The 14,494-nt window shown below is 46.3% G+C and overlaps 1 protein-coding gene across 1 annotated transcript in view; it reads right to left on the reverse strand.

Annotated features, from left to right (window-relative positions):
• GABRP (gamma-aminobutyric acid type A receptor pi subunit) overlaps positions 1-12,968 on the reverse strand; it is a 14,513-nt gene extending 1,545 nt beyond the window's left edge. Inside the window, exons 1-7 of the mRNA XM_029941246.1 lie at positions 12,916-12,968; positions 12,106-12,224; positions 7,843-7,910; positions 6,589-6,806; positions 4,502-4,584; positions 727-864; positions 92-244 (exon numbers count right to left, since the gene is read on the reverse strand). Of these exons, the coding sequence (XP_029797106.1) occupies positions 92-244; positions 727-864; positions 4,502-4,584; positions 6,589-6,806; positions 7,843-7,910; positions 12,106-12,224; positions 12,916-12,968 (832 nt within the window). The remainder of the gene's footprint in view (positions 1-91; positions 245-726; positions 865-4,501; positions 4,585-6,588; positions 6,807-7,842; positions 7,911-12,105; positions 12,225-12,915) is intronic.
• Between the last annotated feature and the right edge of the window lie 1,526 nt (positions 12,969-14,494).

Raw genomic sequence — 14,494 nt, forward strand, 5'->3', positions numbered from 1 at the left:
AAAAAAAAAAAAAACCTGGTAGAAGGTAAAAAGAAACAAAAAAAGGACCTGTTACGCCAGTTCTTAGAAATCCCCTGTTGGAGCTGCTTACCGATACAGGTTCTTGCAGGAACAGAATCGAGGGAAATCCAAAACGAAACCCAGGATAACACCACCAGGAAAGTGGAAGGAACATAGGTTTCCAAAATGAAATACAGGACGTTCCTCCGAAGCTCAAATTGCAAGACCAGTCGTGTATAATTTCCTGATAGGGTAAATAAGAGACAGGAAATAATGTCTGCTCACCCAGTAGAGTGGTTTCCCTTCGGGATGTTTAACTTAGCTACATTCACATTAAGCTCTCTGATATACACCAAAACCTAATTAAGCATGAACTGTCATTATAGCTTCAATGAAAGAAATTGCTATTGTATAGAATGCGATTTATGGGAGTCCTGGAATTCCTACGCATGGTCCTTTTCTTGTGCCATTCTCCATCACAGTATTCCTATAGCATTATACCTGCTGGCTTCCTTGACATCTCCCTCACTAGACTGGCAGCCCTTTAGGGGCCATGTCAGTACTGGGCACGGAGCAGGTATTAGTGCCAGGCCCAAACCCTATGGCTCTACCACACTGTGGAGGCATTCCTGGGCCACACAGGGATAAAGTAGAGAAGAGATGGTATTTTAAACTCAAAATGCAACCCAGTTATTTTGCTTTGGTATAACGTGTCTCCCAAATTACCTGTTTCCTGCTGTGATCTGGTGACTAAGGTGAAATACCGTTGGATGGTGTACTGAGCAAGGCGCAGGTTTTCCAGCCCACGCACGGAGTCATTCCCTCTCAGCCAGCTGAACTCCACATCGTTCCCATCGTAACCCCCTGGCAAGTCAAACAGTGCCCTGGTCAGTGCAGGGAGGCAGCAGATTGAACTCGACTGGAAAACACTACAATACAGGGACAGCAGGAGCTCTGTCTCAATGGTGCTAAGTCCAAAGGATGATCCCATGCAAAACTTGGCATGATTTCTCAAGTGCAAGTGCAGTGTCTACTCAGGATAGAATGAGCTGCTAGGGCTATTTGCCATCAGTTGAAAACCGGTTCTATGCTAAGCATTACATAGACTTGGTAGACGATAGGCCTTTAGAAGTGGCCATTCTCATTATTTAAATGACATTTGTTGAACTCCTATCTGTGCACACACACAGCTCTATGCGATACGGTGCCTTTCAGGACAGTCTAGCAGCTCTGGAAGTGTTCTCAACAACTTTGCAATCAGTCTGTTCTTCTTTCCATATTGGCTTAAATGCAAAAACAAAAACAGAAGACAAGAAACCTGCCACTACCCACTTTATTGATGTCTGTTAACATAGGCATTTGATAAATCTCAAAGCCGTTTTACTAATATAGTCCATAATAGTAATAATAGTTACCTTTTATGAAATATTTATGGTAAATCTTTTACACATTATGTCTCTACTGTTCTCACAGACTTGCAAGGTAGACATTTCTATACTTCTTCACTGAACTTTTTTTTTACATTTTTTTGAAATTAGGATGGATGTTAGAGTTATATATATGTACAAATATATAAAGTAGAGCTTACAATTTTTCCTAAAATGTTATTCAATAAATGCTGTGCCTTAGAATCGAGGAACTGTAATATCTTGCCCATTTTATACATGAAAATTCTCAGATTCAGAGAATTTGCCTAACTTTCTCAGGATAGCAGGGCAAGTTAAAAACAAAGTCAGGATCATACCTCAGGAAAGTCTAAACCCAAAACTCATAGATGATGATGGTGATGATAATAGCTATCCTTTAATGAGCAATGACATTTCTAGGTGCTTTACAATGTTTTCATCTCATTTAATCCTCAAAATAACTCTTTGAAAAGATAGATGAGTGATTAATAAGCACATGAAAAGATTCTCAACATCATTAGCCATTAGGGGTAAGCAAATCAAAATCACAGTAAGATACCACTTCACACCCGTAAGAATGGCTGTCATGAAAAAGACAGACAATCACCAATGATGAGAACATGGAGAAACTGGAACATCCCAGGTGGGACCATAAAATGGTGCAATTGCTTTGGAAAACAGTTTGGCAGCTTCTTGAAAGTCCAAACATAAATTTACTATTTGATACAGCATTCCACGCCTAAGCATCTGCCCAAGAGACATCAAATCATGTCCACAAAAAGCTTGTACACAAATGTTCACAGTGGCATTATTCTTAATAACGGCAGGGTGGAACCAAGCCAAAGGGACTTGTATTACTTGTACTCTTTCATATGCAATAACGAGGAACAAAGCAGTAAAAAGGAACAAAGTACTGATCCATGCTCCAATGTGTATGGGCCTCAAAAACATGCTAAGTGAAGGAAGCCAGATGCAAAAGACCACATGGTGCACTAATTGCATTTATATGAAATATCCAGAAAAAGCAGATCCATAGAGACAGAAAGTAGATTAGTGATTAACTGGGGGTAGGGTGGGGCAGCGGCAATGGGAGAGACTGTAAATGGGCACAGGGATCTCTCGTTGATGGAAATGTTCTAACAATGAAATGTGGCAAATGGTTGCATAACTGGGCAGATTTGCCCAACATCTTTCAATTGCACAATTAAAAGGGCTGAATCTTGTGGTATGTACACTTTACTTCAATAAAGCTGTTAAAAGATAACTTTCTGAGTCAGATAGTATTATTTTCCGTCCTTCACAGATGAGGAAACAGGTCTGGAGAGGTTAGTTCTACTCACCCAGATTCACAGCTAGTGACAGGAAAAGCGCAGTGATTTTGATACCCTCAATCTTATTTTTAAAAAAATTTTTAATGTTATTTATTTGGAGGGGGTGGGGCAGAGAGAGGGAGACACAGATTCTGAAGCAGGCTTCAGGCTCTGAGCTGTCAGCCCAGAGCCTGATGTGGGGCTTGAACCCACGAACCAACCTGAGCCGAAGTTGGACGCTTACCAGCTGAGCCACCCAAGCACCCCGGTACCTGGAGTCTTAAACATGGAACTGTACTGCCTTAATTTTCCTAGGCTACTGGGAAGAGGGATGCCAGTGTTGAACTAACATTTTGTTAAACTTTTAGCTTGTACTATCCATTGGTTAACAGTGGTTATATTCCCTCCACAGGACAGAGAAGTGGTCACGGGGTCTTAGAAGATTTCCAGGTAAAAATGGTCTGTGGACTTTCTCTCAGAAGCACTCCCAAATATTACTGAAGTTAGCTGTCCAAATATGCCTTGGATTCCAAAGAAATACAAAAATAGCTTTAAAAAGTGACTCGTACAAGCTTCTACCTGGACATTTTACCTTTACAAGTATTAAAATGCTCACAATCATGGCATTATCATGACTCCCGTGGGATGGTAGCAATTGTTTTCTAGGGATGATGTTCAGGGGGAAAAACCCTCTGTGAGGTTTCTGTACCCAAACAACTGCTAATAAACACTCAGTGAAAGCTTCCTCTGTTCACTGGGGACGGTATTTGTGCAAGCAGAGTGCTGGAGTTTCCAGGAGAATCTCACTCCAGGGATTTGAGATGAGTACAGCCATACATGGAGGGCAATTACTTTTTCCATGTGGGGTTGAAAATGAGTTCTCTTATGGATATCCTCAAGTTTTATTCTTCCCCCAAATAGCTGTATTGCTTTAAGTAGGTTTTGCATGCATTTAATCAATAAGGTAATTAATCTGCCTGTCTGAGTCTTTAATTAAATGTCTACCTTTGAAAAATGACTACTGCCTCATAATGGTTGTGCTTCTTGGATGTGGCCCACGTGTGTCCTCATGTAAGAAATGCCCACTGATCTCCAGTGCTTGACTGTGGTTTTTCCACCTCACACAAGCCTTCCCTTGATGCGTCGATAACTCCTATCTGAGTCATTCTTTTCCCAGGACACCTGTCACAGGTACCACTTTCCCAAGTTTGGTGGGTATTTCAGAACAATGGAGATTACTCAACAATGCCATTTGACACACATCAACTTAGAATAAATGCTCATTCTTCCTCATAAATTCCCAGACTGTAGTTTGGATGCCCATTACTGGCATCACTATAGTAAAGTATACACACACACACATACACACGCACGCACGCACAACACCAAACAACTTCTTTTCAAAGTTGGAAGCAGGTGCAATGAATGCCAATGATTTCTTGGAACACTTGCCATTTTTAACCTCTGCTGTGTTCTTTCTCGGCTTCTCAGATTCTGAGTCCCACTCCGTATCCAATTAACCCCCATTTCCTCGGCTGTCCTGTCTACTCTTAGGCAGAAATATTTAGTGTTGATGCACAGAGGCCCTCCCCAAGGGATGTCATATTGAAAGGTTTGTTACTGAAAGGTCTCTAAATCTCTCTGTATGAACACTCCGAAGGGCTGAATCAATTGGAATCAACACCAAGAAGAGAAGGGCCATTGTGTATAGGTCTCTCTTCATGAATAAGCTGATCTAAGTCACCCAGGAAAATCATCTCATGGCCCTGCAGGATATATACTTACAGCTTTCCAGTTGCAACTTGCATGTCTGTGTGTCCATGGGGTATTTGGACAGGTCCATGTTACAGGCAACAGTCGTCGTGATTCTAAGAAAGGAAAAATGGGTTCAGAAGGAGTGTTGTGAGGGAAAGTACACATTCCCTGTTAAGGGCGACTTCACCTTGACCCTTACAGTGAACGTGTGACTTGGAGCCTACTCAAAACATTCCTGAGCTTTTCTGCCCTAAGTGACACCTTTGAGATGTGGTAAAAGCTGGGCCGCAGCGTGGAGGAAGCTGGGATGTTGGCAGTGAAGGGGCAAATGTGCAACACACTGCAGAACAGAATCGCTCATTGGCTTGAGATGCGTTTGCATCCAGGTTTAAAATTTAGTCTTCAGGACAAACCCACGAGGAGCTAAAACAGAGATTCCAACACCACTGTCACCACTTCACACAGATTTGGGCTTGCCTTGGCTCACACAGCTCTTAGTGGCAGAGCTGGGGCTGGTTCCCAGGTACCCTGACTGTGCAGTTCTCAAGGACCTTGCCTCCTGGGGGGGGATCAGCATTTGCAGAGGAAATGGAGGATGTTGGAGGGTCCCAGGCACTGTGGCTCGTAGGGACCATCACCCAGGGACATTCAATTAAACCTCAACAAAGCCGTCATAGTGGAGACTTGAACTGGCCCACCTTTATCTCCCTTTTTCTTCAGTGTCACACGTTTTTATTAAGCACCATCATTGAGCACTGTGCTGGGTTCTCGGGGAAAGTGAAGCCATGCATTCATGGTGCCCACTTTGAGGAAGCTCCCCACTCTCTTAAGGGAGACCAAGTAACAACAGTTACTATTTATTGAGCGCTTACCCTGAGCCAGTCCCCAGGCAAAGTGCTTCATGTGCATTATCCCTGTGAATTGGTACAACAGCTTTATGAGGTAGGAAAAATCATTCTGCTTTTGCTGCTGAGGAAACCGAGGTTCAGAGAATTCTGCAACTTGCGTAAGGTCACAGAGCAGGGACAGAACCGGGACTCGCCCCCAAATGTGTCTGATTCTAGAGCCAGGCTGTTTAACATCATCCATAATTTGTAATCCTTGCACAGGACAGATTATGCTATGTGCAGAATACAGATAGACACCTCCATGCGCATGCACGTACACACACGGGAAGGGTTAGTGTTGTTGGAGCTGGGGGTCAAGGGAGAGGTCTCGTTTAGCATCTTGAAAGAAGGGTTGGGGTTTTGGCTGGTTTTTGCATAATTCAGTGTAGCTGAGGAATGTCAGATGAGCAATCCAAAAATTCAGTTTATTGGTTAGCTCAGTCTTTGTTGCCTTCTGCAACAGCAGGCCTCCTGCTTGGGATTTAAGAGTATTCGGCTCCTGACCTTCTCCCCGAGGACTGTGGGAACATAAGGTTTGCACGGTCCCTGCACATGAGCCTCTGATGGTGGGCTGCTCCTTGCAGCATCTAACACCTTCCTTATTCTAGCCAGCCAGCCTCTTGATGAAGCTCCACTGGCTGGAAGGGACTTTTGGCCTTAGGGACTTGGAGAAGAGAAAGAGGGAGGCTATGGCTGCAGACAGAAGGCTTGGGGCACTGCCCTTTGATTCTCTGTACAAAAGTGACTCAGACGAGTAGAGATGCATTCTGCAGCAACTATAGCTCCACTGAGTCCCCTGAAAGGGGATATTTTTTATATTTCCTCCTGCTGTTCCCCCTTTTCTCTTGCTGACTTCCTTTTACTCTCTAAGACTCCCTCAGAGTTCTGTGAAAGCATCCTCTAACATCACCCCAAACCACTAAGTCATGCCCCACCTCCCTGGGATTCTGAACTTCCTTTCCTTATCCACCTGCATCAGGACCACGTCTCATTCAGCTCTGTATTCTCGGTGTCCAGAGCAGGGCCTGGCCCCGAGCAGGCATTCAGTAGCTGCTTATTGAGCCATACTGAACTGAGGGAGGGCCCTTCAGTTGTAGGGCCAAGAATCTAGGAAGGCAGGGGCATGAGAAGGGTGGGAGGTTGGGATGCTTCTCTGAGAGCCGGTCAGAAGTACCCAGGATATATTCATGCCTTTTCTTCCAGCCATTTCCCTGCAGCCCCTCCAGTCACCTGAGAGCGTACAGGACTGTGCCATTGGAGAAGAGGCGGATGAGCCTGTTTCCCACAGTGACGTCATGGAGGAAGGACTTCTTGGACTCCACAATGTAAGTGTCTGGCACCCAGAGGAACTCCACGAGGCGCGCATCCAGAGTGAAGCTCTTGTTGCCTTCAAATACCAGCCGCTGGTCCGTCCAGCGCTGTCTGAGGTATATGGTGGCTGTGTAGTCCTGCGGGGGGGGGGGGGGGGCCAAGTAGTGGAAATGGATGGGGGGGGGCAAAATGGAAGGAAAGGGACCAATTCTTATTCCCCTCTCCACCTCCACTTAGGTCAAGAGTACATACTATGATAGGCGTTGGTGAACAAAGTCTGTTTTTTTTAATGTTAAAAAATTTTTTGTTAATGTTTTTATTTATTTTTGAGAGAGAGAGACAGCATGAGCAGGGGAGAGTCAGAGGGAGAGGGAGACACAGAATCTGAAGACAGGCTTCAGGCTCTGAGCTAGCTGTCAGCACAGAGCCTAATGCGGGGCTTGAACCCACAAACCATGAGATCATGACCTGAGCCAAAGCTGGATGCTTAACCGACTGAGCCACCCAGGCACCCCAGTGAACAAAGTCTTATTCTTGGGAGAGCAGCCTGTTAGCAGTAAGAAAACAAAGTACCTTATCTATTCTAGACAATAACTCTTGCTGCCAAAAGGGAGCCCCTTATGAGCATGTTTAGGACCTTAACTTACTTGCCTTCTATCATAAAAGCCCCACCAATCAGTTGAAAGTTTTGTTGAGCTAAGTGCTCAGGTTGTCCAGGATTTACCCGGAATGCACAGTGGGCCCCCTGGCAACCTGCTTTTCTGTGTCAGCGTGTCTTTACTGGGTTTTAAGTGAGAGGACAGTGGAAAGAAGTCATGCGATTGTTGGCTTTCATCAGCTTAGGTTGTCTTCGCCCTGGGAGGGGCCGGGTGATATTCAGGCTTCCTAGTGCCCTTTGATTCTCTCCCCGGTTTTCATCCCTCGCCAAATGTACCCACTCCCCTCCCTCATTTCTTCCCTCCTGGCCTTTGAATCCACTTTCCTTTTCAGAAGATCTGTTTTGCAAGAATTTTCCACTGTCCTGAGTTTTGGGATAGGTTTCCAAGCCTCTGCCATTCTAAGTGCACGGGGTCTGCGAGTCTCTGTTCTGGTTTTTGAGTAGCTAGAAGGTGTATCCCCATAAAACACAAGGAGAGGTTCTCGTCAGGTGGAAGGTGAAGGGGCCGCACTTACCATGTTACTCTCTGAAATACTAGAAATGCTTGCAATGTCCAGAGTCAGTGCTATCTGAACTGGTTCTCCTAAGAATGAAGGGAAAAAAAAGGAAGGACTTAACATAGAAACACAAAAACATTACATTAGCACAATGTTTTAAAAATTATAACATCACAAAAGTAACATTCACTACTGGGAAATTTTAACCACTTTAGAAGTATATAGCGCAAAAGGTGAATTTCTATCCTCCCCTCTGTCCATTGTGTAGAATGGAAAAAGGTGTATGAAAAGCATTTGTATAAAATGTGCACAAATATATAAATAGCTTAATGTGGAAGAAAGACCACACTATGCTCATTAGTGCAGATTTTGAAGGAGGTAGCTGTATTTGCTACTTTGTTTTTTTTCCCAATGTTTATTTATTTTTGAGAGAGAGAGAGAGCAGGGAGGGGCAGAGAGAGAGGGAAACACAGAATCTGAAGCAGACTCCAGGCTCTGAGCTGTCAGCACAGAGCCCAACCCACGGGCTGTGAGACAGTGACCTGAGCCGAAGTCAGATGCCTAACCAACTGAGCCACCCAGGTGCCCCTATATTTGCTACTTCTTACTTGGAGGATTTTTCCTGTGTTGCTTGCAAGGGACAGATTATTTAGAAACATAGTAAGAGATTTGGCAATTGTACAGAGATCTTCAATTTTTCCTCCCCTCCACTAAGTAAATTTACCACAAGATGGCATTCAAGACTGCTCACGGCTGAGCTCTTGCTCACCTCCTGATGCTGTTACTCTCCAAAAACCTTAAACGATATAGAATTCCAGAACCTTCCCCCATGCGATCTGGTATACAGATACTGGGCAGCAAGCCGAACTTCTGAGAGTGCCAGTGTCAGCTCTGGAGACCGGGGCCTCGGAGCTGCCATTCTCAGAAGCCAGGCCAGGGCCGTGTATGCCTCAGACAAGACGTGGAAGAAAAGGCCAGGAGTGAGGAAGATGTCGGTCTACAGCTGGGAAAGGTTACCGACCCTTTGGGAACTGCAGAGTTCTCACAACAAGCGGGGATCATGCTAATGACAGCCTAGGGTCTTGGAGAGGGCCGAAGGAGACTCGGCGCGGGGCGACTTCTCTGCAGGACGGTGGCAAGGGGGAACACATGTGAAGCGCCTGCCCAGCCAGATGTCTGGGAGGCACCCACTAAGTTATCTGTACAAAGCTCCCAGGATTGTGTCCATCACAGAAGAATAGAGGCTCAATAAATGGCATTTGCCTACCCCTCTTCTCCTTAGTCCTCGCTAATTCTGGAAAAGGAACAACTTAACTCACCAGGTTAATAGCTTAGCATTCACTTGCACTAAATAACTACGGTGTGTCAGGGGGCTGCAACCCTGCATTACCCAGGAAGAGGGGAGGTGGAATTCAAAGGAAGCTTAAAACCATCTAATAGGTAGGAATCAGACAAAGCGACCTACTTATTCACAGAAGAAAACCAAGTCATAGACTATAGGTGGGAATTTGGAAATGGAGTTTTAGAACCAATGCGGTTAAAAATCATTAAGCAAATGCTTGGTGTTAACACTTGGTGGAAGAGTGGGAGGTCTTTGAGGACAGACTGGGGAAGGTGCTGAAGGAGAATGGTGCTAGGTGGCTTTCTGCCCGTCACAGCAGAAAACGAGAAAAGGAGCTTGGAACCAGAGTGTTTGAATCCCATGCCCAGTACTTCGTGGCTGTGTGACCTTGAGCACATTGCTAAGCCTTTTTGTGCTGCAGCGCCTCACCTATAAAATAGAGCTTCTAGTGCGTCACTATCATGGGTTGGGCTGGGAAACTTATAGGATCTATGTTAAGTGCCTGGAGCACAGGGGCAGAGGGTCAGTGTTATTTGCTCTCCCTGAGGAACATGGAGAACAGAAAACACACGGAAGTCCCACCCCACTGTGCTATCTGTTTACTTTGTTTCTAATTAGGCCAGTCCGGGCCTTGCTTCAGTTGGCTTCGTTATGGACCAGAACTTGCTTTCTTCCCCTTGAGTTATAAAAGTAAGCTGTGCCACCAGAGGGCAGCTTCCTCCTAGGAAAGAGGTCAAAGCCAGTTCCTGGACGGTGTTCTTAGGGCTTGTTTACAAACCTGTGCTCTGTCTACCTCATTCCCTGAAAAGCCCTATGGAGGTCTTTTCTCTTAAGGACCTCAGGGACCTAGAGCTGGGTGGACAGACATTACAGAAGTCATGGCCACCCCACGAAACTCCAGGCTGCCACATAAATGTAGGTTCCTTTAGGAGATAGATTGCTAAGGTGTTGGGGCTTCTGGCTTCCCCTCTTTTTGACTAAGGACTGCTTACCCCCTTTTCACCCCAGGTGGATCTGGGCCTCACACTCCTTGGGTTAATCCACGGGGGAGCCAACACCAAAAGGGTTGGGTCCACCCCAGGTTCATTGCCCAAGAATCTTGCCTCTTGTGGACCTACGAGCAGGCAACAAGAAGGGCAGTATCCTGGCCTCATTGCTTGGGGGTTGGGAAGCAGAGAAACTGGACCTCACCCGGATGTACAGACTCACATGCTTGTCATTAGTGTTCTGCTGGACCTGGGAAAACTAGGGGAGGTTGAAGCCTGCCGAGGTTTGTTAACGTAAGGACCTCAAATCTTAATCGTGTGGCCGTGACATGGTCTCTCTGATCTCTAGCTGAGGTGGGGTAATTGGCCCAGCTGCTGTACTCTGAAATCTATCCGTGCACTTGCTCTGAGGCCGTGCTTCCTGAAGGCTGCACCCCACCAGTGACTGAGTGTGGTGGGGATGCGAAGGCACACTGTCCTGGGAGGCACGGAGATAGGAGACTCCCCTGATGGGAAATTCGGCTCAAGGACTCCCTGGGGCCTTTCCACACACACGTAGAACTGTCCTGCAGTCTACGACCCCTCCGTCTGACCTTCCTTCCCTCCCTTTCTCCTTCCCCTGGGGTCAGCTTCCCTCTCTTCCCACCCCACATTCTGTCATAGATACTGCCCCAATAAATATCTTTCATGGATAATTTCCTTTTGGTGTTGGCTCCCCAGTGGATTAACCCACGAATCCTGGATTTGACCAGAGAATTTTGTCATGTGAGGGGAGGAGCAGGCAGGAAAGGGGATTAGAACAGACTGCATCCTGATGACGTGGCAGACGCCATGCTTCCTATTCACACACTTCATCTCCATCAGTCCTCTCTGTGAGGCGGAAGATGTATCCTCACTCTGCAGCGAGGGGACTTAGAAAGCTAAATCTCTCTGGCAAGCAGTAGAGCCAGGAGCCAAATGGAGGTTCATTCAACTCCAAACTTCTTCCTACCACTTCGTGCTCTGAGACCACAGAGAGGCTGAGACTCTGTGAGGAGGTATGTGATTGGTCTCGTCCCCTCCCTCCTTGCCTCATTCCATCAAGAAATACTAACTGACCTCTGGCTATATGCCAAGCACTGAGCTGCTGCTAAGGTTAGTGAGGTAAATTTAGTGAGGTAAATAAAGCAGGACTCCCTCACTGGGCTGCGGCCTAAAGCTGTAAAACCAGTGACAATGATGGTATTGCCAAATAATGGCTAGGATTTGGAAGTATGTTCAAAGTAAGGTATGAAGAATGGGGACAGGGCCTAGAAGAATTAGGGCTGGCTTCTCCAATGAGGAAGCCTTTGATCAGCGATATAAAGAAAATTGGCATTTTGCCAGGGAGGGAATTCGAAAGAAGCTGTTCTCAGCAGATAAACGGTCTCAGCAAAGGCAGGGGACCAGGGAAGCCAGGGAGGTGAGGGAGTGTTTGGGGCACACTCCTGACAGGGCACAGCGGGAGGAGCTGGGGCAGGCCGGGCTGGGAAGGCCCTGATGTGCCATGCAAAGGCCTTTGGGCTCTATGCTGAGGATGCTGGGACATAGGCTGGTATTCTGAGCAGGAAGAGGACCCAGGCAGGTCATCGAGGTGCCACATTTGGAGGTTAGCCTTGAGTGACCAGGCTGGAGACAGGAAGACTAGGTGGCGTGGTCCTTAAATAATGACACTGGAAGTAGGGGTAGAAGGAAGACATTGTGTAAGAGGTTGTCATCTGGGAAGAGGATTTCTTCATCCTGCAGGTGGGGAGGCAAAGCACGTTCTTCAAAATAGTGGGGGAATCAGTGGCTGTCTTCATCCATCAGTGCTCACCCTTAACAGGGTGCAGACCAGAAAATGGAGTCGACTAAAATCTCCCGAAACCCTCCTCTGCGTATTGTCTCTGTTCTCCTTCTGTTGAACTGATGTACTGGACAGAAAGGATGACCTACCGCCAAAACTGGGCCTGAGAAATTTATTATATCCTGCTGTGAGGTTCTCAAAGCCAGGCAGGGAGAGCTTGTCACTTCTGCTGACCTCAATGTTGAATTGATTCCCTTGGATGCACATCCTGGAAAAGAAAATGAGTGTTGTTTATTGTGAATAAGCATGTATGCACCTAAACTTGAGCTTGTGTTTGCGTGTATGTCTGTGTGTTGTGCTCAGGAACCAGTGGTGACTTTCCCAAAGAGAAATCTCTAATTTTCAGCTGCTGAATTAATATGTCCTTATCCCATTCTGTTTTATTACCTATTTGCCATACCTCAGAATGTTGAGGTAATTTGGGAACCACCCCAACTGTCTTTAGGAAAAAACCAAGGTGGGGTACCTGGGTGGCTTAGTTGGTTAAGCACCTGACTCTTGATTTTGGCTCAGGTCATGATTCACAGTTTGTGAGATCGAGCCCCGATCAGGCTCTGCACTAACAGCACAGAACCTGCTTTGGATTCTCTCTCTCTCTCTCTCTCTCTCTCTCTCTCTCTCTCTCTCCCCCCTCCATCTGTCATGAGCACATGCTCTCTGTCTCTCTCTCTCAAAATAAATAAGCATAAAAAAAAGAAAAAACACAATGGCTCATCAATGTATGACCATTTTGGAGGCTTGAGTAAATGGCAGAAAATTGTATTGTCTGGGTGTGTCAGGGAGGCAGATGGACTAGTCTTTGCCTTGCCATTGTTAAGAAGGAAGACCTACCACCTTCCCACCTCGAGCACATACTCAACGCAGTTCAGACCAAGATCATGGTAGGGCAGCAAACTCACCTTGGGGTGAAGAGACTCAGACACACAAATGTCAAATGGAGACTGTATTTCATGTTGACGAGGTGCTCGTGCAGAGAGGGGCCAAAGTAGGAATCACCTGGGGAAACAGACAGACAAGGCGGGACAGATGACCCAAAGGGCCCTCCTCCGCCAAGCCCAGCTCCTTCCTGTGGGTCATCAGCTGTAGCAGCTTTTCAACATGTGCGGGCAGCAGTCTTTTCCCCATCATTTGGTTATCGCTCTTGTTCCCTGCATGCCTTCCCGGAATGACTCCATTTTAGAAAGTGGCTCACCAGCTCCAGAAATGCAGCGGGTCCATCCTGGGCTGCGTATTTGGAAAGCTCCAAGGCTCTCCTTACTCTCCTTATCCTGACTTCTCCAGAAGGATACCCCCAACTATGCACTCACCCAGACCATGCCGTTTATCCTAGGGTCTAAGTCTATTAAGCAAGTCATGTAGACAGGAAATGAAAACTTCCCAATAATAAACAAACACACAAATAAACTTCTCAAGCACCATCCATGTGCAAGGAATACATTAGATACTTTCCCACGAATCTTCTTACACCATGCCACAGTGCCTTTGTGAGGTGGGGTAGGTTAATCCTGAACCGGGATGAGGAAACAGAGGCTCACAGAAAGGTCACTGTGCTAGTGAACGTCAGAGGAGACTTTGAGTCCAGGGCTGGAAGCCTGGCACCGCGTGGTATTATTGGCTGCTCTCCCAACCTCCCAGACCTGCTCCCTGGGGGCTCCGAAGCCGTCCAGCTGGTTGGGTGAGCATGGTGTATGCATGCGTGAGGACCATCAGGGAAGACATGGCCCAGGGGCCCGGACTCCTCTGACGGAGGAGCTGACAGCCAGGCAGGCGAGCCTGTGACCTGTCATGCTGGTGACAGCAAAGCGGGCGTTCTCGGGTGTGGCTCCGGCCGTGTGCCAAGGCAGGCAGCCCCAGGCTGGCTCATCCCCTCCCCTGGGACAGCCCGTGTCAACCAGGCTACTTTAAAGAGGCTAGCCATCCTGGGGCTTACAGTATGATTTGGTCTTTAATTAACTAATATAATTTTACTTCCAAAATGAATACCTGCTCGTTGTGGAAATGAAAAGAAGATAGAAATATAGAAAGTTGAAAGTTGAAGTTCCAATGTGTCATGTAGGTTTACCAATTTAACAAATGTACCGCCCGGGGCTGGAGGGTGGGGAGGAATGTGATAGTGGGGAAGGCTGTGTATGGGGTGGGGGTTGGGGGCTCAATTTTGTTATGAGCCCCAAATTTCTCTAAAATATATAAAGTCTATTAAAGTAAAATCTCTTCCTCACTTCCCTCTAGTCTCACACCTCAGAGACAATTGTCTGTTAACAATTGTTTTATCAAGACATATATATGTGTGTGTGTGTGTCTGTGTGTCTGTGTGTCTGTGTATGTACATAAATATGAAGAAAATACTTAAAAAGTAAAATTGGGGTGATAGCATGAACTTTTTGCTGTTTACTTTTTTTGCTTAATGATAGCAAACATTTATTATATACTTAATGCATACTTGCACTCTGCTAAGAATCTCAGAAATTCTTATAACTC

Source organism: Suricata suricatta, chromosome 6 (assembly GCF_006229205.1).
Source record: "Suricata suricatta isolate VVHF042 chromosome 6, meerkat_22Aug2017_6uvM2_HiC, whole genome shotgun sequence".
NCBI lineage: Eukaryota > Metazoa > Chordata > Mammalia > Carnivora > Herpestidae > Suricata > Suricata suricatta.